General features: G+C 47.1%; 1 protein-coding gene across 1 annotated transcript in view; it reads left to right on the forward strand.

Moving 5' to 3' along the window:
* LOC121291171 (beta/gamma crystallin domain-containing protein 2-like) overlaps positions 1-4,376 on the forward strand; it is a 53,929-nt gene extending 49,553 nt beyond the window's left edge. Inside the window, exons 19-20 of the mRNA XM_041212262.1 lie at positions 831-993; positions 3,087-4,376. Coding sequence (XP_041068196.1) covers positions 831-993; positions 3,087-3,175 — 252 coding nt within the window. The 3' untranslated portion in view covers positions 3,176-4,376. The remainder of the gene's footprint in view (positions 1-830; positions 994-3,086) is intronic.
* The last annotated feature ends 17,662 nt before the right edge of the window (positions 4,377-22,038 follow it).

Here is a 22,038-nt window from a genome sequence, read left to right on the forward strand (position 1 = left end):
TTTAGAAACAATAATCTGGGAGAAAATCCACAGTCACTTTGACAAACGCAGGCTAATAAAGGAGAGTTGACATGGATTTGTTAATGGCAAATTGTGTTTGATGAACTTGATAGAGTATTTTTGGTGAGATAACAGAGAGGTTTGATGAGGGTAGTGTAGTTGATGTGTACATGGGCTTGAAAGGTACTTGATAAAGTGCCACATGTTAGGCTCCTTAGCAAAATTGTAGCCCATGGGATAAAAGGGGCAGTAGCAGCACAGGTACCAAATGGGCTACAGGATAGTAAACAGAGCTTTGTGGCAAATGGCTGTTTTTTAGAATGGAGGGACGTATTCGGTGGTGTTCCCCAGGGTTCAGGACTAGGATAACTACTGTTTTGATGTACATTCATGACTTAGATTTAGGGCACAATATCAAAGCTTGAAGCTGATTTCTCATCTGAAAGACAACGCCTCCAACATTGCAGCACCCATTCAGTACCACAGCTGAGTGACTTGAACCCACAACCTTCTGGTTCAGAAGCAAGAGTGCATCTCACTGAGCCACAGCTGATAGCTGGTTGAGAATGTGATTGGGCTCAATGGTGATGGCCTCCACATGCAAACAATTCAATGATGCTCAATGCTACAGTTGCATCATCGAGAAGAGTTGTTTAGTACCAGAAGGCAGCTTGGTAACATTGGAATCAGTACCCCAGCAAGAGTCAACATATTGAGAAGTGTTGGTAAAAGAAATGCCAGAGTCTGTTTCACACCAGATAAACAGACAAACCTTCATTGTGCCTTGTTACATTCCCTATTTAATGTGTCTTTCCTCCCCTGTGTTGCAGTTTGCTCCGGACGTGAGCCTTCAAACCATTGGCACAGTAACTGATGCCGGCAGTAAGGTTGTGCTCTGGTCAGAGAAACGGATACCGAGTCATTGCTGGACATTTGAAATGAGTGGCACAATCCAGAGCCTCTTGTATGAGGGGCTTGTGCTCGACATCAAAGGTGAGTGTTCTCTAAAGTGATGCTTTTTGAATGTCGTGTCTTCGAGTCCTGCCAGCAACTGTCTCTTGTCTCAATGCTCCTGAATATTGGGCTAAGTGAAGCCATTGCCTTTGGTCCTTGCAACGAACTCCAGTCCCTAGCCACAGACTCCATTCCTTTTCCTGGTAGCCCTCCAAGACTGAACCAGACTCTTTACAACCAGAATGTTGTATTTGAACCCAAGATGAGTTTCCAACCACTTCTGCTCTATCACCAAAGCTGCCTACTTTCACCTTGGTAACATCACCCAACTCACCCTGCCTCAGCTCATCCATGGCTAAAATCCTCACCTTGCCTTTGTTATCTCTAGTCCAGATTATTTCAGCGCTCTCTTGACTGGCCTCCCATCTTTCACCCAAAATAAACTTGAACTCATCCAAAACTCTGCTCTTGTATCCTAACTTGCACCAAGTGCTGTTCATCCACCACCCCTGTCTCGCTGACCCACATTGGCTCCCAGCCCAGTTATAATTTTATAATTCTCATCTTAAAATGTCCTAATATCTCCATCAATAATTTGTCTGATTATATTCCTATGAAGCGTCTTCGAGTGTTTAACTGTGTTTAAGTCTGCTATGTAAATGTAAGTTTTTGTTATCCTCCCTTTTGTATCTTCATCAGCACTTTTTCCATCACTAAGCTTTGCCTTCTGAGAGGTTGATCTGCTTCTTTCACACCAAGCCCTTACAACCCGTAACTCTAGAGAAAAACCCCAGTCCATTCCAGATTTCCACACTGATTCCAGCTCTTTTATCTCCACTCTCGCACAACTCAGCATGTGTTCTGATAGCTGCTTCACTTCTCTAACTTGTTCAGTTGCTTGCACTCTGAGTCTTGGGGTTCCTCACCTAGATTTCTCAATTACTTTGCGCGTCAAATTAAACGGAATGAAGAGGCTACACTTCTGCCAACGAGCACAGCCACTTCCTGTTTTTGACAGATTGACACAAGTTGGTAGGAGTTTAAAGCACAGAGTGAATCAAAGCTATTCGGCCCATCACCCCTGTTCTTTCCACACAGCCCATGTACACACTATCCCATCACGGACACTACCCACCCATTTAATCTCTCCCACAACCCATGATGGTAGACTTCTCATTATTCAATTATGCCCAAGGTGTAAATGACTTTGGTGGGTGGTCTCATGGCTGAAGAGTCCGATGTGAGATCGGCAGGGGCGTGCACAGAACTAAATGTTTATAGGTCACAATTTACAGCTAAATCTACACTAAGGAGTTTGAGTCTAGTGGAGGAAGGGTGTGTACTGCTGCCCCCACTCTCTCAGCTGGTCTGCATGATCCCAGTGGGGACGAGGGCCCAAGATGCCTGGGTAGCTTGGCAGCTGCATTGGGTGGTCAGTACAGGATGATCTGTTTTCGCCCTTTGCCGCAGCCCACACTGCATTACCATTGTGCCCTGTCCGCCGAAAGTACCAAATACTTGTCGGTGTCACCTTTCATGCCACAATGGACTTTGTTTCACCCTTCCAACATCTGAACCTCCACTTTGAGATAGGGGTTAACAGGGAGAAGGGGTGGATCGGACCTGAACTGAGAGGCTGTAGATCTAGAGAGGATGCCTGATCAGAGATCAGCTTCCTTTTCCACTCATGAGGGATTAGCTAGGACCCATCAGGTATGAAAGATGAGAGGCGCCTCTTAGCTTTGAAGCCCAGTTGTCTCACAACCATTGAACTCCAGTGCCCATATATACAGACACAACAATCCTGTTCCCAATCACCGTATTCATCCAGCCCCTCCACTCCCATTGCTCTTGCTGCTCATTTCTCCCACCTTCCGATTCTGGGGATGGGGAAATATTTCTTCTGATATTTCATCTCAGTTGGGTGCGATCCCCAAGTCTGTGCCAAGCCAACTGATCCTCTCCTGGAATAGCAGTTGAGAGGTGAACTGTCAGTATTTATGCCAATGTACTTAAGTGAAGGGGGTATTGCCTTTAGGAGAAAACTGGGGAGAAAGATCTCTTGTGTGCTTGAGGGGCATGCTCGACGTTTTGTGAACCTGTTGACATGATTCTTGTTTTCTTCACTTCAGGCGGCAAGTCTTACGACCGGGACAGTGCGATGATTTGTAAAAGTGACGATGAGAATCCAACCCAACAGTGGGAGATTCAGATGCTGTAGCAATATTAACGGATGAAGAGCAAATTGCTGGAACCTCACACAAGAAGCCATCCTCCCCTCCAATCACCCTCTCCACTGCTCCCTTTGACCCTTGCAGCGCCTCACTCTGGGAGGAGGGTGTTCTCCATTTACCAACAGGCACCCTCTGAGATTCAGGTTCTGTCTGCCCCGGGTGTGCGTGTGTGTGTGTGTGTGTGTTCCCACATTACAGCTGCCTCCATCTTTATTGTCTCCTATATATGTGGAGACTTCCCTCAGAGTGTTGATGGTGGAATGGGGAAGGGAGGAAAGAGGTTGGGCGAAGGAAAGGTGGACAGCAGGGGGCAAAAACCACCGAGAGGAGGGCCCCGGGTAGTTTCCTAAACTAACATTTTAATCCATTGTGAGTTTGGAAATCCTCACCAGAAACTCCAGCTTGAATCCTGGGAGAGGGAGTGGGACTGAGTGATCCAGGAGTCAGAGGGAACTGTGTATATATTTTTTTAAGCGTTATTGCAGTTTAAGTGCACTAGTCATAAATAATTTGTCAAAATTACCTCCACCCATGTGTAACATTCTCACTCTGCTACTAGAGGGAGGAGTGAACAGATTTTATTTTAAATGGATTGTTGTTTTGGGTACAATGGCAGGCTGAGAAATATTACACACTGTCAAAAATCACTGTCACAAACACCAGTAGGTTCTTGGGTTGTGGGTGATGCGGGTGAGGCTGGCATTTATTGCCTGAGACCATTCACAGTCTGCCACACAGAGTGGGACTGAAGTCACACGTAGGTCAGTCTGTATGAAGAGGTTTGGTTCCCTGAAACATCTTAATGAAGCAGTTGGCTTTTTGCAACAATCGTGTTGCTGTCTTCACAGACTGTTGCCAGTCACAAATTATCAACTTTATTGAATTCAATTTTACAGACAAACTTTGTCAGATTTGAACTCTTAACCTATTGATTAATAGTCCAAAATCATGACCACAGAGTGTGAAGACAGCAACATGGAACAGCGCCTGATGATGTGATATGGAATAGCCATACTGTAATCCTATTGGGTCAGTGTAGAGTATATCAAAGGCACTGTACAAAATAGGGAGGGGGAGGTGATGTGTTATGAGACAGCCTTTTTGTAAAGCTGAGTTATTTAAAAATCCCAGAGGAAAACTTTAAACAACTGTTATAACCTATATTTTAAGTGGCATCTTTGAGATGCAGCTCTAAATTCAGGAATCAGACCACCAACTCTCAAGAAGTTTTATATTAAACTAAATAAAACATTTTTTAAGTTACAACACATTAAACACATGCACATGGCTACAAATTACTACTATCATAACTTCTAACAAATTCCTAAACTAATCTCCATTAAGGCAACAGCAACCCATAGATTTTTAAGCAGACACCAGGCAAAGCATTTTCACCTGATAAAATCAAAATGAGGTTTCTTTCACTTTGGTTCCTGTGGAGGCAGTTGGAGGTTGACAGCTAGTTTTATCTTACATTGGCTGTGCTCTGCACACACACAAACTGCTGAGGTTATACCTAACACAGCTCATTGAATGTAAATTCTCATTGTATCACCAGCCTCCTTTAACAATAAAACCCCTTTCATAGTACCAATTGTATTAGTAATATAAACATATTGCTTGATCTCTGTTAGCTGGGTGCCAGATTTCACCCACCACCCTCTTGAATGCTCTATTTAAAAAATGCAAATGCACTCTACCTCTCTTACATCTCAAAACTAGTACACATCAAAGCACCCAGAGTAGCAGGCTTTAATCCAATTAAGACACACCCACAGACTAAACCTCTATTTTAAAAGAAAAGTATTTTCTAATAATATTATATACATTAATAGTTTCAATACAGATGTCCAGGATGGGAAATTCAGAGATGGGTTCGTGATGAATTGTATTGGATTTTCTTTACTCAAATTTTGTATCTTAACAGTGAAGTAGCAGCAGGTACCTTCTGTTTTCCCGTTTGGCTGCTCCATGTGTCTGACCTGTCCTTTTAGTGTAGCCAATACTTACACATCCAGGGAGCTAGCTGTACCATCACTCTGAGAGGCACAGGTTTACTCCTGTGTTTGGGAGTCTTGTTGAACTCGATTCCCAGTCCCATTTAGCGTTCCCAACCCCGGGTTCATGAGATCATAAGAAATAGGAGCAAGAGTAGGCCATTTGGCCCATCATGTCTGCTCTGCCATTCAATAAAGTCATGGCTGATCCGATTGTGGCCTTAATTACTCTTTCCTGCCTTTCCCCCCCTAACCATTGACTTCCTTGTCAATCAAAGATCTGTCTAGCTCGGCATTGAATATATTCAATGACTCAGCCTCCACTGCTCGCTGGAAAAATGAATTCCTAACATTAGCAACACTTTGAGAGAAAAAATTCCTCCTCATCTTCTTCCTCCTCATCTCTGTCTTAAATGAGAGACACCGCACTTTGAAACTGTGCCCCCCACCGCCCCCCCCCCCCGCCCCCCCACAGTTCTAGATTCCCTGAAAGATGGGAAACATACTGTCAGCACCGACCCTGCCAAACCCCCTCTGAATCTTCTGTTTCAGTAAGATCACCTCTCATTCTTCTAAACTCCAATGGGTATAGGCCCAACCTGCTCAACCTTTCCTCATAAGGTAAGCCCTTCATCCCAGAAATCAGCCAAGTGAATTTTCTCTAAACTGCAGAGTTCATTGTCGGAGTCCAACTCTCCACTCAGGAACTGTACCCCACTGAGAGTCAGTGTGTGTGGAACTGTACCCCAGTGAGCGTCAGTGTGTGTGGAACTATACCCCAGTGAAAGTCAGTGTGTGTGTGGAACTGTACCTCAGGGAGAGTCAGTGTGTGTGGAACTGTACCCCAGTGAGAGTCAGTGTGTGTGGAACTGTACCCCAGTGAGTGTCAGTGTGTGTGGAACTGTACCCCAGTGAGTGTCAGTGTGTGTGGAACTGTACCCCAGTGAGTGTCAGTGTGTGTGGAACTGTACCCCAGTGAGTGTCAGTGTGTGTGGAACTGTACCCCAGTGAGTGTCAATGTGTGTGGAACTGTACCCCAGTGAGTGTCAGTGTGTGTGGAACTGTACCCCAGTGAGTGTCAGTGTGTGTGGAACTGTACCCCAGTGAGTGTCAGTGTGTGTGGAACTGTACCCCAGTGAGTGTCAGTGTGTGTGGAACTGTACACCAGTGAGAGTCAGTGTGTGTGGAACTGTACCCTAGTGAGAGTCAGTGTGTGTGGAACTGCAACCCAGTGAGAGTCAGTGTGTGTGGAACTGCAACCCAGTGAGAGTCAGTGTGTGTGGAACTGTACCCCAGTGAGAGTCAGGGTGTGTGTGTAGAACTGTGCCCCAGTGACAGTCAGTGTCCGTGGAACTGTACCCAGTAAAAGTCAGTGTGTGTGGAACTGTAGCCCAGTGAGAGTCAGTGTTTGTGGAACTGCAACCCAGTGACAGTCAGTGTCTGTGAAACTGCAGCCCAGTGAGAGTCAGTGTGTGTGGAACTGTACACCAGTGAGAGTCGTGTGTGTGGAACTGTACCCTAGTGAGAGTCAGTGTGTGTGTGTGGAACTGTACCCCAGTGACAGTCAGTGTCCATGGAACTGTACCCAGTGAAAGTCAGTGTGTGTGGAACTGTACTCCAGTGAAAGTCAGTGTGTGTGGAACTGTACCCCAGTGAGAGTCAGTGTGTGGGGAATTGTACCCCAGTGAGAGTCAGTGTGTGTGGAACTGTACCCCAGTGAGAGTCAGTGTGTGGGGAAAATGGAAAGATCACTATGACAGGTGCCGCTGCTCTTTCAGGCTATTGGCTCAGGATATCTGGTTTGATATTGTTTAGAGTTTATCCAAGAAATTCCAATTTAAATATGTTTAGTGTCGTTGGGGCATAAGCAATGCCTCCACCCAATTGTTTTATTTAATGGGGACATAGTGCTAGCTTTCGCTATAAGAGTTTTATATGCAGCGATTAATTTTATAAGCAGACGATCAACAATTCTATGTAAAAATTTGGTAAATTTAGTGTTTGATATAAAATCATTCATTTTTTTAACCTGGTGTGATTCCTGTCTTTATTTATCCCCCCACCTAATAAAATTTGGTGATACCGATTGCTTAGGTCAACCCAGGCTCCTTCCCCCAGATCGATCCAGTGACCTGGCGGGGAGCAGAGGAAGAGGGAATGTATGTGTGTGTGTTTAGGGATGTGCAGGTTTAGAGGCACGTGCGCAAGTTTTGGGCCCTGCGTGCCTGTTTGGGAGTGCATGTGCATGTGCATGCGTTTAGAGACACGTGTGTGTTTTGAGGTGGGTGTTTTTTTTATTCATTCACGGGATGTGGGCTTCGCTGGCTGGGCCAGCATTTATTGCCCATCCCTAATTGCCCTTGAGAAGGTGGTGGTGAGCTGCTTTCTTGAACCGCTGCAGCCCATGCGGTGTAGGTACACCCACAGTGTGGTTAGAGAGGGAGTTCCAGGATCTTGACCCAGTGACAGTGATGGCGATATATTTCCAAGTCAGGCTGGTGAGATACTTGGAGGGGAACTTCCATGTGGTGGTGTTTCCATCTATCTGCTGCCCTTGTCCTTCCAGATGGTAGTGGTTGTGGGTTTGGAAGCTGCTGTCTAAGGAGCCCTGGTGAGTTCCTGCAATGTGTCTTGTAGATGGTACAGACTGCTGCTACTGTGCGTCGGTGGTGGAGGGAGTGAATGTTTGTGGGTGTGGTGCCAAGTAAGCAGACTGCTTTGTCCTGGATGTTGTCCAGCTTCTTGAGTGTTGTGAGAGCTGCACTCATTTATGCAAATGGAGAGTATTTCATCACACTTCTGTGCCTTGTAGATGGTGGACAGGCTTTGGGGAGTCAGGAGGTGAGTTACTCACCATGGGATTCCTAGCCTCTGACCTGCTCTTGAAGCAACAGTATTTATATACATAGTTCAGTTCAGTTTCATGTCAATGGTAAACCCCAGGATGTTGATAGTGGGGGATTCAGTGATGATAATGCCATTGAATATCAAGCGACGATGGTTAATTTCTCTCTTGTTGGTGACGCTCAATGCCTGACAATTGTGTGACGTGAATGTTACTTGCCACTTGTCAGCCCAAGCCTGGGTATTGTCCAGGTCTTGCTGCATTTGGACATGGACTGCTTCAGTATCTGAGGAGTCGCGAACGGTGCTGGACATTATGCAATCATCAGCAAACATCCCCACTCCTGACCTTATGATGGAAGGAGGTCATTGATGAAATAGCTGAAGATGGCTGGGCCATGAGCACTACCCTGAGGAACTCCTGCAGCGATATCCTGGAGCTGAGATGATTGACCTCCAACAACCACAGCCATCATCCTTTGTGCGAGGTATGACTCCAACCAGTGTGTTTGCGTGTGGGTGTAGGGGAGTGTGTGTGATGCTGGGGGGGTGTGTGTAAGGAGGATATGTGTGTGTGTTGTCTGTAGAGGGGCCGTGTGTGTCTGTATAGGTTTGGGTGTGTGTGTGTTTATGCATGTATATTTATGTATGGGTGTGTGTGTATGTATGGGGGTATGTGTGTCTGTATTTGTAGGGGGGTATGTGTGTGTGTATGTATGGGGGTATATGTGTGTGTGTAGGGGGGGTATGTGTGCATGTAGGGGTGTGTGTGTGTGTGTGTGTGCAGGGAGTATGTGTGTGTGTAGGGGTCTGTGTATTTGTAGCAGTCTGTGTGTGTGTATATGTGTGTGTAAGGGTGTGTGTATATAGGGGGTATATGTGTGTTTGTGTTTGTTTTCAGGGAGGTTTGTGTGTGTGTAGGGGTGTGTGTGTGTATGTGTAGGGGTGTGTATGTGCAGGGGATATGTGTGTATGTGTAGGGGTCTGTGTGTGTGGAGGGGGCATGTGTGTAGGGCGGTGTATGTGTGTGTGTGTAGGGGTGTACTTGTGTGTGTGTAGGTGGGTATGTGTGGGTATAGGGATGTGTGTGTAGGGTGATTGGGGATGTGTGTGTGTGTAGGGGTGTACTTATGTGTGTGTGTAGGTGGGTATGTGTGGGTATAGGGATGTGAGTGTAGGGTGATTGGGGATGTGTATATGTAGGGGGTGTGAGGGTGTGTGTGTGTGTGTAAAGGGGTATATGTGTGTGTGTAGGTGATGTGTGCGTGTGTAGGAGTCTGTGTGTGTGTAGAGGTGTGTTTGTGTAGGGGGTGTAGGGGTGTGTTTGTGTAGGGGAGTGTAGGGGTGTGTGTATGTATCAGTTGTTGGGATGTGTGTGTAAGGGGGTGTAGGGGGTGTGTGTGTAGGGGGCGTGTGTGTGTATAGGGGAGTATGTGTGTGGTGTATGTGTGCAGGGGGTGTGTGAGTGTGTGTGTGCGTGTGCAGGGGAGTGTGTGTGTGTGGGGGGGGCGTTATGTGTGTGTGTATGTAGGGGTTTAGGGGTATGTGTGTGTAGGGGACTGTGTGTGTGCGCATAGGGGTGCATGGGGAAGTATCTGTGTGTCCATGTAGGGGGTTATGTGTGCATTTAGAGAGCACATGTGTAGGGCGGTATGTGTGTGTGTGTGTGTGTGTAGTGGTGTGTCTGTGTGTAGGGGAGTATGTGTTTGTGTGTGGGTGTGGGGGTATATGTGTGTATGGGTGTGTGTGTGTGGGTGCGCTTAGCGGGTATATGTGTGTGTGTGTGTTTGTTTGTGGGGGGCAAGTCTGCGTGTAGGGATGTGTGTGTGCAGGTGGTATGTGTGTATGTGTAGGGGTCTATATGAGCGTAGGCATCTGTGTGTGTGCAGGAGGTCATTTGTGTAGGGGGTGTATGTGTGTGTAGGGGGGTATGTGTGGGTATAGGGATGTGTGTGTGTAGGGTGATTGGGGATGTCAGTGTGTAGGGATGTGTATGTATAGGGGGTGTAGGGGTGTGAGGGGGTGTGTGTGTGTGCAGTGGGTATATTTGTGTCTAGGGGGTATGTGTATGAGCGTGTGTGTAGGGGGGTATGTGTGTGTGTGTAAAGGGGTATATGTGTGTATGTGTAGCTGGTGTGCGCGTGTGTAGGGGTGTGTGTGTGTAGGGGTGTGTGTGGAGGGGAGGGAGGTATACCTGTGTGTGTGTAAGGGGGTATGTGTGTGTGTAGGGGTCTGTGTGTATGTAGGAGTCTGTGTGAGTGTGTGTGTGTGTGTGTGTGTGCATGTGTGTGTGTGTGTCTGTGTGTAGAGATGTGTATGTGTAGGGGGTGTAGGTGTGTGCTTGTGTAGGGGGTTGTAAGGGCTATCTGTGTGCAGGGATGATTATGTGTAGGGCGCGTGTGTGTGTCGGGCATGTATGTGTATGTAGGGGTGTGTGTGTGTAGAGGGTATAGGGCTGCGTGTGTGTATGTGTTTAAGGGGGTGTAGGGGTGTGTGTGTGTGTGTGGGGTTTAGGGATGTGTGTATAGGAATGAATATGTATGTAGGGGTGTATGTGTGTGTAGCTGGTTTAGGGGTGGCATGTGCATAGGGTGTAGGGGTATGTGTTTAGGGGTGTGTGTGTTTTTGTAGGAGGGTGGATGGTGTGGTGTATGGGTGTAGGGGTGCCTGTGTATAGGGGTGTGTGTATGTGCGTGTGTGAGTGTAGGGGTGTGTGGACGTAGGGCTGTGGATGTAGGGGTGTGTGTGTGGGTGTAGGGGTATGTGTGTGTAGAGGTATGTTTGTGTAGGGGTGTAGGGGTGTGTGTGTGTTTAGGGGGTTTAGGAAAGTGTGTGTTTAAGGGTGTGTGGATGTAGAGCTGTGGATATAGGGGTATGGGTGTGTGTGAGGTGGATATGTGTGTGTGCGCGTGTAGGGGTGCGTATGAGTGTGTAAGGGGGTATGCGTGTGTGTGTGTGTGTGTGTAGGAATATAAGTGCCTGTGTGTGTGTATTGGGGTATGTATGTGTATGGGGGGGTGTAGGCGTGTTTGTGTAAAGAGATGTAGGTGTGTGTGTATAGGGGTGTGTGTGTGTAGGATGTAGAGGTGTGAGTGTGTAGGTGTGTGTGTGTGTGTTGGGGTGTAGGGGTGTGTGTGTGTGTTGGGGTGTAGGGGTGTGTGTGTGTGTTGGGGTGTAGGGGTGTGTGTGTGTGTTGGGGTGTAGGGGTGTGTGTGTGTGTTGGGGTGTAGGGGTGTGTGTGTGTGTTGGGGTGTAGGGGTGTGTGTGTGTGTTGGGGTGTAGGGGTGTGTGTGTGTGTTGGGGTGTAGGGGTGTGTGTGTGTGTTGGGGTGTAGGGGTGTGTGTGTGTGTTGGGGTGTAGGGGTGTGTGTGTGTGTTGGGGTGTAGGGGTGTGTGTGTGTGTTGGGGTGTAGGGGTGTGTGTGTGTGTGTAGGGGTGTGTGTGTGTGTTGGGGTGTAGGGGTGTGTGTGTGTGTGTTGGGGTGTAGGGGTGTGTGTGTGTGTTGGGGTGTAGGGGTGTGTGTGTGTTGGGGTGTAGGGGTGTGTGTGTGTGTTGGGGTGTAGGGGTGTGTGTGTGTGTTGGGGTGTAGGGGTGTGTGTGTGTGTTGGGGTGTAGTGGTGTGTGTGTGTGTTGGGGTGTAGGGGTGTGTGTGTGTGTTGGGGTGTAGGGGTGTGTGTGTGTGTTGGGGTTTAGGGCTGTGTGTGTGTGTGTGTAGGGACATGGGTGTAGGGGTGTGTGTCTGTAGGTGTGTGTCGGTGTGTGTAGAGATGTGTGTAGGGATGTGTGTGTCTGGAGGGGTGTAGAGGTCTGTGTGTGTAGGGGTGTGGGTGTAGGGATGTGTGTGTGGGTGTGTGTGTGTGTAGGGGTGTGTGTGTGTGTAGGGGTGTGTGTGTGTGTAGGGGTGTGTGTGTGTGTAGGGGTGTGTGTGTGTGTGTAGGGGTGTGTGTGTGTGTAGGGGTGTGTGTGTGTGTAGGGGTGTGTGTGTGTGTTGGGGTGTAGGGGTGTGTGTGTGTGTGTAGGGGTGTAGGGGTGTGTGTGTGTGTGTAGGGGTGTAGGGGTGTGTGTGTGTGTGTAGGGGTGTAGGGGTGTGTGTGTGTGTGTGTAGGGGTGTAGGGGTGTGTGTGTGTGTGTGTAGGGGTGTGTGTGTGTGTGTGTGTAGGGGTGTAGGGGTGTGTGTGTGTGTGTAGGGGTGTAGGGGTGTGTGTGTGTGTGTGTAGGGGTGTGTGTGTGTAGGGGTGTAGGGGTGTGTGTGTGTGTGTGTAGGGGTGTAGGGGTGTGTGTGTGTGTGTAGGGGTGTAGGGGTGTGTGTGTGTGTGTAGGGGTGTAGGGGTGTGTGTGTGTGTGTAGGGGTGTAGGGGTGTGTGTGTGTGTGTAGGGGTGTAGGGGTGTGTGTGTGTGTGTGTAGGGGTGTAGGGGTGTGTGTGTGTGTGTAGGGGTGTAGGGGTGTGTGTGTGTGTGTAAGGGTGTGTGTGTGTGTTGGGGTGTAGGGGTGTGTGTGTGTGTTGGGGTGTAGGGGTGTGTGTGTGTGTGTAGGGGTTTAGAGCTGTGTGTGTGTGTGTAGGGACATGGGTGTAGGGGTGTGTGTCTGTGTAGGGGTGTGTGTCTGTAGGTGTGTGTCGGTGTGTGTAGAGATGTGTGTAGGGATGTGTGTGTCTGGAGGGGTGTAGAGGTCTGTGTGTGTAGGGGTGTGTGTGTAGGGGTGTGTGTGTAGGGGTGTGTGTGTAGGGGTGTGTGTGTAGGGGTGTGTGTGTAGGGGTGTGTGTGTAGGGGTGTGTGTGTAGGGGTGTGTGTGTAGGGGTGTGTGTGTAGGGGTGTGTGTGTTGGGGTGTGTGTGAAGGGGTGTGTGCGTGTAGGGGTTTAGGGGTGTGTGTGTGTGTAGGGGTGTAGAGGTATGTGTGTGTAGGGGTGTGTTTGTAGGGGTTTGTGTGTGTACAGGTGTGTGTGTGTGGGTGTAGGGGTATGTGTTTGTAGGGGTATAGGTGTGTGATTGTGTGTGTGTTTGTAGGGGGTGTGTGTACGGGTATAGGTGTAGGGGCGTGTGTGTGTAGGGGTGTGTGTGTAGGGGATGTGTGTGTGCAGGGGTACGTGTTTAGGGGTGTGTGTGTGTGTCTGTGTAGGGATGTAAGTGTGTGTGTGGAGGGGTTTGTATGTGTAGCGGTACGTGTTTAGGGTTGTGTGTGTGTAGGTGTGTGTCTGTGTAGGGATGTAAGGGTGTGTATGTATGGGGGTGTGTGTATTTGTAGGGGTTTGTGTGTGTATGTGTGTGTGTGTGTGTGTAGGGGTTTGTGTGTGTAAGGATATGTGTTTAGGGGTGTGTGTGTAGGTGTGTGTGTCTGTGTAGGGATGTAAGGGTGGATGTATTTGTAGGGGTTTGTGTGTGTGTGTATGGGTGTGTGTGTGTGGGTGTAGGGGCGTGTGTGCATGTGTGTGTGTGTGTAGGGGTTTGTGTGTGTAGGGGTACGTGTTTAGGGTTGTGTGTGTGTAGGTGTGTATGTCTGTGTAGGGATGTAAGGGTGTCTGTGTGTGGGGGTGGGTGTATTTGTAGGGGTTTGTGTGTGTGTGTGTGTATGGGTGTGTGTGTGTGTGTGTGTGTGTGTGTGTGTAGGGGTTTGTGTGTGTAAGGATATGTGTGTAGGGGTGTGTGTGTCTGTGTAGGGATGTAAAGGTGTGTGTGGGCATGTGTTTGTAGGGGTGTGTGTGTACGGGTATAGGTGTAGGGGCGTGTGTGTGTAGGGGTGTGTGTGTAGGAGATTGTGTGCGTAGGGGTACGTGTTTAGGGGTGTGTGTGTAGGTGTGTGTGTCGGTAGGGATGTAAGGGTGTGTGTGTGTGGGGGTGGGTGTATTTGTAGGGGTTTGTGTGTGTGTGTATGGGTGTGTGTGTGTGGGTGTAGGGGCGTGTGTGCATGTGTGTGTGTGTGTGTAGGGGTACGTGTTTAGGGGTGTGTGTGTGTAGGTGTGTGTGTCTGTGTAGGGATGTAAGGGTGTGTGTGGGCGTGTGTTTGTAAGGGTTTGTGTGTGTACGGGTGTGTGTGTGTGTAGGGGTTTGTGTGTGTAGGGGTATGTGTTTAGGGGTGTGTGTGTGTTTGTAGCTGTGTGTCTGTGTAGGGATATGGGGGTGTGTTTGTAGGGGTTTGTGTGTGTGCGGGTGTGTGTGTGTGGGGGGTGTGTTTGTAGGGGTTTGTGTGTGTATGGGTGTGTGTGTGTGTGCGGGTGTGTGTGTGTGGGGGGTGTGTTTGTAGGGGTTTGTGTGTGTATGGGTGTGTGTGTGTGTAGGGGTTTGTGTGTGTAGGGGTATGTGTTTAGGGGTGTGTGTGTGTGTGTCTGTGTAGGGATGTAAGGGTGTGTTTGTAGGGGTGTGTGTGTACGAGTGTGTGTGTGTTTGTGTAGGGGTATGTGTTTAGGGGTGTGTGTGTTTGTAGGTGTGTGTGTCTGTGTAGGGATGTAGGGGTGTGTGTGTGGGGGTGTGTTTGGAGGGGTTTGTGTGTGTACAGGTGTGTGTGTGCGTGTGTAGGGGTATGTGTTTGTAGGGGTGTAGGGGTGTGTGTGCGTGGGTTTAGCAATGGTGGTGACTTTCTCTGCTGCCCAATCCCCTCCTGTTTACACTCTCACAAAGGGCAGGATACATGGAATGAGCTCTGTGCAGAAACTGGAACACCAAACCTTCTGGACAGGAGCATGTAGAAAAGAGTGAAACACGGTTTTCATAGCACAAGCAAAGAGAGATTCGCTTTTCTATCGCATTTATCGTGACTGCAGAATGCACCAAAGTAGTTCCTGCTGATTAAGATTTTGAAATGAAGACACTATTGTGGAGGGGTCTCTATTTAATGTCTCATCCTCAAGACCAGGTGACACTCAAACACTGTCAGCCTGGATTTTGTGCTCAAGTCTCAGGGATTTGAATCCCTGATTTTCTGGCTGGGCTGCAAGAGTGCTCCCACTGAACTGGGAATGGCAGGATGTCCAGGAATGATTAAATGTTAAAGCAGAACACTGAGGATGCTGGTAATCTGAAATAAAGAACAGAAAATGCTGGAAGTACTCAGCAGGCCAGGCAGCATCTGTTGAGAAAGAAAGCAAGTTAATGTTTCAGATTCACAACCTTCATCAGAACTGGTGAAATGTTTCTGTAGCTGGGACTTGGGATCAGCTAGCACATGGGCCCAACTCCCAGTGCTGCTCTATGCTCAATGTTGGAAGGAATGTTACTGAGGACTCTCAGGACTTGCAATCACTTCCACTCCCTATTTCCCTCAGCCCATGGGGCAGATGAAGGAGTTTACAGTAGAAAGTGATCCCATTGACCATTGTATTGACCATCCCAGTGGCCATATTTCTCAGTTCTTGTATTCAGACAGGAGTGAGTTGACCATTCAAGCTGATATGCCTCTATCGCTGTTCAATTAGACCATGCCTGACCTGCACCTCAACTGTATTTACAACAACCTGCATTTATAGAAAACCTTTAATGAAATTTCACAAGGTGCAAATTGGCTCCCACATTTCATACATTCCAGCTTGTGCTCATAAGCAAATATTCTTTGTACCAACCACATTATGTTCTCAGCAATGATCATATCCAATTAGAGAAAGTTTAACCAACTCCACCCCAACTTGCCATTCAAAATCATCACCATTGTCTAATGCTCCACCATCAGGTACCTTGGGTCACCATTGACCAACGACTTCACTGGACCAGCCACATAAATACAGTGGCTACAAAAGCATGTCAGAGACTGGATATTCTGTGGCAAGTGACTCACCTCATAACTCCGAAAGCCACTCCACGACCTACTTGCCTGGATGTGTGCAGCTCCAACAACACTCAAGAAGTTTGACACCATTTAGTACATGGCACCCTGCTTGATTGGCACCTCATCCACCACCTTAAACATTCACTCCCTCCACCACCGACACACAGTAGCAGCAGTGTGCACCATCTATAAGATGCACCGCAGCAAATCACCAAGGAACCTTCAACAGTACCTTCCAAACCCGTGACCTCCATTGCTGAGAAGAATAAGGGTAGCAGAAGCGTGGGAACACCACCATTTCCAAGTTTCCCTCCAAATCCACACTTGGAACCATTTCACGTTCCTTCACTGTTGCTGCATGTGTCAAAATGTTGGCAGTCCGTTCCTAACAGCACTGTGGGTGTACCTACACCAAGCTGTCTGAAGGTGGAGCACAATCCCTAAGGACAACTAAGAAAGGACGATACATTTTTGGCATCGCCAGTGACACCCACAGCCCAGAATGAATAAATTAAACAAACATTGTAACAGTGACTACACTTCAAAAGTAATTAATTGGCTGTCAAATAATTTGGAACATCCTAAGGTTGTGAAAGGTACTAGAGAAATACTAGTTAACTCATTCTTTCAAGAAAGAAATAATGTTAAAAAGCCAGTGTTTCCACAAATAAATGGTCTCAAATTTATCCTACATCCTCCACAGGGTGGCAGCAGATCTCCACATTAAAACTAGAATTCTTTGTTAAGTGGAAATGTGGAAAGATCCCGGGGCCAAATATCCAGGGCTATCCAGGCCGTCGGGTATTCCCACTAACTGGTCCCAGAGAATAAGCCCAGTTGTGCAAGATGACACATATAATTTACACAGATATAATTGGCAGCAAGTGACATAAGGAAATATTGGGACACATGATCGAAAGAGGTAAGGTTTTAAGGAGAGAGTGATTTAGGGAGGAATCCCAGAGTTGAGAGGCCCAGGCAGTTAAAAGGCACAGCACCCATGGTGGAGCAAATAGAATTGGGAATGTGCAAGAGGCCAGTATTGAATTGGTGCCGAGGTCTTGGAGGAGGTCATGGACCGATTTGAACAGGAGATGAGAATTTTAAACTCGAGCAGGTTCCGAATCGGGGCCAGTGGAGATCAGCAAACACAGGGTTCACTGACGGCTGTGACACGAGTACGGCACCCAGCTCAGCGTAACAGCAGTCGCTTGTTCTGTATTCAATTCAATACCAATGGGCCAAGGGTGGCACCACATTCAAACCCCTGCCAGACCCCACTTCACACCCTCTTAGAAACATTCCATCTGGGTCAATGGATAGTTGTCCGAAGCAGAAGTCCCTGGTGCTGAGTCCCTGGTGCTGAGCCAGCCTGACTGGGCGGGCACAGGCTGAGGCGGGATAGGGGCAGCGAGCAGGAGGAGGCCATTCAGCCCTTCGAGCCTGCTATGCCATTCAATTAGGTCATGGGTGATCTGATTGTGGTCACAATTCCACTTTCACGTCTGCCCATCATAACCCTTGGCTCCCTTGTCTGTCTTACTCTGCTTTGAATAAATTCAATAACACAGCCTCCACTGCTTTCTGGGGTAAAGAATCCCACACACTAATAACCTCCTGAGAGGAAAAAATTAGACTCATCTCAGTCTTTAAAGGGAGGCCTCTTATTCTTAAACTGTGTCCCCTAGTTCTGGCCTCCCCACAAGTGGAAGCATCCCCCCCCCCTGCTACCCACCCTATCAAATCCCCTCAGAATCTTGTATGTTTCAATAAGATCACCTCTCAATCCTCTAAACTCCAATGGGTATAAGCCCAAACTGTTCAACTTTTCTTCATAAGATAAGCCCTTCATCCCAGAATGAGTCGAGTGACCCTTCTCTGAACTGCTCCTAATGCAATTATATCTATTTTTAAATAAGGAGACCAAAACTGTTCACAGAATTCCAGACATGGTCTCACCAAAGCCCTGTACAGCTGCAGTAAAACATCCCTACCTTAATATTCCATTCCCCTTGCAATAAACACCAACATCCCATTTGCCTTCCTAATCATTTGCTGTACATGCTTACTAACTTTTTATAGTTCATGTACCAGGACACCCAGTTCCCTCTGTACCATCGAGTTCTGCAATCTCTCTCCATTTAAATAGTATACTGCTTTTCTGTTCTTCACCGCAAAGTGGACTAGTTTATATTTTCCCACATTACACTCAGTCTGCAAAATTTTTGCCCACTCATTTAACCTGTCTATATCCCATTGCAGACTCTACCTCCTCTTGACAAACTTACTTTCCTACCTTATTGTCATTAGCAAATTTAAGTATTATATATTTAGTCCCTTCATCCAAATCATTGATGTAGATTGTAAATAACTGAGGCCCCAGCACTGATCCCTATGGCACTCATTACAGCTTGCCACCCAAAAAAAGACCCATTTAACCCTAATCTCTGCTTCCTGTTAGCTAACCAATCCTTCATGCATGCTAATATGTTACCCCCTACACCATGTTCTCTTTGTACCCTTTGGTTTGACACCTTATCAGATGCCTTTTGGAAATCCAAGCACACAACGTGTACAGGTTCCCCTTTATCCATCTTATTACTTCCTCAAAAAACTCAAACAAATTAGCCGAACACTATGTCCCTTGCACAAAGCCATGTTGACTCTGCCTGATCATGTTGTGATTTCCTAAGTATCCTGATATAACCTCCTTAATATTGGATTCTAGTAATTTCCTTATGACAGAGGTTAGGCTAACTGGCCTGTAGTTTCCTGTTTTCTGTCTCCCCCTCCTTTCTTGAATAAAGATGTCACATTAGCTATTTTCCAATCCACTGTGACCCTTCCAGAATCTAAGGAATTTCTGAAGATTATAACCAATGTATCTCCTATCTCTGCAGCCAATTCTGTTAAGACCCAAGGATGCAGGCCATCTGGGGCCTTGTCAGCCTATAGGTCTAATAGTTTCCCCAGCAACATTCCCCTAGTGATGGTAATGGTTTGAAGTTCTTTCCTCCCATTCACCATTTGATGTTCAAGTATCTTTGTTTTCCTTGTTTCCCATTATCAGTTCCACTGACTCACTCTCTGGAGGGCCAAAACTAGCTTTAGTCACACTTCTCCTAGATAAACATTTGTATGAACTCTTACCATCTGTTTTTAGATTGCTAGCTAGCTTTCTCTCATACTTAACTTTCTCCCTTTATTTTAGTCATTCTTTGCTGATTCTTAAAATCTGGCCAATCTTGTGACCTATGACTAATCTTTGCAGATTCGTACAGTGTTTCTTTCAGTATAATACAAGCCTTAACTTCTTTATTCAGCCACAGGCCATGCGTCCTTCTCAAAGGGTCTTTCTTACTGAGATAAACTTTGCTGAGAGTTTTTAACTATCTCCTTAAACACCTGTCACAGCATCTCTACTATCCCACCTTTTAACCTGGTGTCCCAGTTCCCTTTAGCCAGCTCTGCTTTCATACCCTTATGATTACCAATACTCAGGTTTAAACTCTAGTCTTAGACCCACGTTTCACCCCTTCAAACTGAACATGAAATTCTATCACGTTACGATCGCTGTCACCTAAAGGCCCTTTTACCGTGAGGTTATTAATTAATCCTGTCTCATTGTTGTAAAAACCACTTGGTTTATTAATGTCCTTTAGGAAAGGAAATCTGCCACCCTTACCTAATCTGATCGACCTGTGACTCCAGCCCCACAGCAATGTGGTTGACTCTTAAATACCCTCTGAAATAGCCTAGCGAGCCACTCAGTTGTATGAAACCACTAAAAAGTCAAGAAAATGGAATTAAACCAGATGGACCACCCGGCATCGGCCTAGGCACCAGAAATGACAATGGCAAACTCAGCCCTGTCAACCCTGCAAAGTCCAACTTACTAACATCCGGGGCAAGTGCCAAAATTGGGAGAGCTGTCTCCCAGACTAGTCAAGCAACAGCCTGACACAGTCATACTCACAGAATCATGCCACACAGATCACGTCCCAGACACCACCATCACCATCCCTGAGTATGTGCTATCCCACCAATAGCACCATTGCAGACAGGGCTGGCTGAGTCCTAAAGGACATAGCTGCTAGACTGGGTCTGCGGCAGGTGGTGAGGGAACCAACAAGAGGGAAAAATATACTTGACCTCATCCTCACCAACCTGCCTGCCGCAGATGCATCTGTCCATGACAGTATTTGTGGGAGTGACCACCACACAGTCATTGTGGAGGCAAAGTCTATATTCACACTGAGGAAACCCTCCATCGTTTTGTGTGGCATTATCACGGTGCTAAATGGGATAGATTTCAAACAGATCTAGCAACTCAAGACTCGATCCATGAGGTGCTGCGGGCCATCAGCAGCAGCAGAATTGTACTCGAACGCATCTGTAACCTCATGGCCCGGCATTTCCCCCACTTTACCATTACCATCAAGCCAGGGGATCAACCCTGGTTCAATGAAGAGTGCAGAAGGGCATGCCAGGAGCAGCACCAGGCACACCTAAAAATGAGGTGTCATCCTGGTGAAGCTATAACACAGGACTAATTGTTTAACAAACTGCATGAGCAGCAAGTGATAGACAGGACCAAGCCATTCCACAACTAATTGATCAGATCTAAGCTCTGCAGTCCTGCACATCCAGTCATGAATGGTGGTGGACATTTAGACAACTCACTGGAGAAGGAGGCACCGCAAATATCCCCGTCCACAGTGATGGAGGAGCCCAGCACAGCAGTGCAAAAGATAAGGCTGAAGCATTTACAACAATCTTCAACAGAAGTGTTGATCCATCTTGGCCTCCTCCTGAGGTCCCCAACCAGTCTTCAGCCAATTCGATTCATTCCACAGTATATCAAGAAATGGCTGAAGGCACTGGATACTGCAAAGGCACTGGGCCTTGACAATAATCCAGCAATAGTACTGAAGATTTAGGCTCCAGAACTTGCTGTGCCCCTAGCCAAGCTGTTCCAGTACAGCTAAAACACAAGCATCTACCTGGCTATGTGGAAAATTACCCAGATATGTCCTGTACACAAAAAGCAGGACAAATCCAAATCGGCCAATTACTGCCCCATCAGTCTATTCTCCATCATCAAAAAGTAATGGAAGGGGTCATCAACAGTTCTATCAAGCGGCATTTGCTTAATAATAACCTGCTCACTGATGCCCAGTTTGGGTTCCGCCAGGGCCACTCAGCGCCTGACCTCATTACAGCCTTGGTTCAAACATGGACAAAAGAACTGAACTCCCGAGGTGAGGTGAGAGTGACTGCCCTTGACATTAAGGCCGCATTTGACCGAGAGTGGCATCAAGGAACCCACTGGAGCAAAACTGGAGTCAATGGGAACCAGGGGGGAAACTCTCCACTGGTCGGAATCATACCTAGCACAAAGGAAGATGGTTGTGGTTGTTGGAGGTCAGTCATCTCAGTTCCAGGACATCACTGCAGGGCTATCTCAGGGTAGTGTCCTAGGCCCAACTATCTTCAGTTGCTTCATCAATGACCTTCCTTCCATCATAAGTTCAGAGGTGGGGATGTTCACTGATGATTGCAGAATGTTCAGATTACCAAATCTAGAATAGCCTGGTTGGCTGTAGACCATTGTGCTCTAAGAAATTGTTCTGCATACACTCTATGAAGTCATTTTCCAGGCGATCTCTGCCAACCTGATTCATCCAATCTACATGTAGATTGAAGTCACCCATGAATATTGCAGTACCTTTCTTACACATACCATCTGTTTCTTCCTGTATGCTCTGTCCTACAGTGTATCTACAGTTAGGGAGCCTATAAACTACTCCCACAAGTGACCTCTTATCTTTCCTATTTCTTAGCTCCACCCAAATTGATTCCACATCTTGCTCTTATCAGTTAAGGCCTTCCCTCATTACTGTACTAATGGCATCCTTAATTAACAGAGCTACCCCACCACCTTTTCCTAGTTTTCTGTTTTTCCCAAATGTCAAATACCCTTCAATATTCAGGTCCTAGCCTTGGTCACCCTGCAACCATGTTTCCATGATAGCTATCAGGTCATACATATTTATTTCTCTCTATGCTAACGAATGCTGTACGCACTCAGATACAGGGCCTTAAATTCTGCCTTTTTACTATTATTGCAATCTCTGGCCTTACCCGCTGTTGCACTAAGTTTGTACTTTCTGTTCCTCCTGTCAAACTCTGTGAATATTTACTCAAATCGTTATCCTGCTCTAATACCTCATTGTTTCTCTTTGATTTACCACAT

The sequence above is a fragment of the Carcharodon carcharias genome, chromosome 19 (assembly GCF_017639515.1).
Source record: "Carcharodon carcharias isolate sCarCar2 chromosome 19, sCarCar2.pri, whole genome shotgun sequence".
Lineage (NCBI taxonomy): Eukaryota > Metazoa > Chordata > Chondrichthyes > Lamniformes > Lamnidae > Carcharodon > Carcharodon carcharias.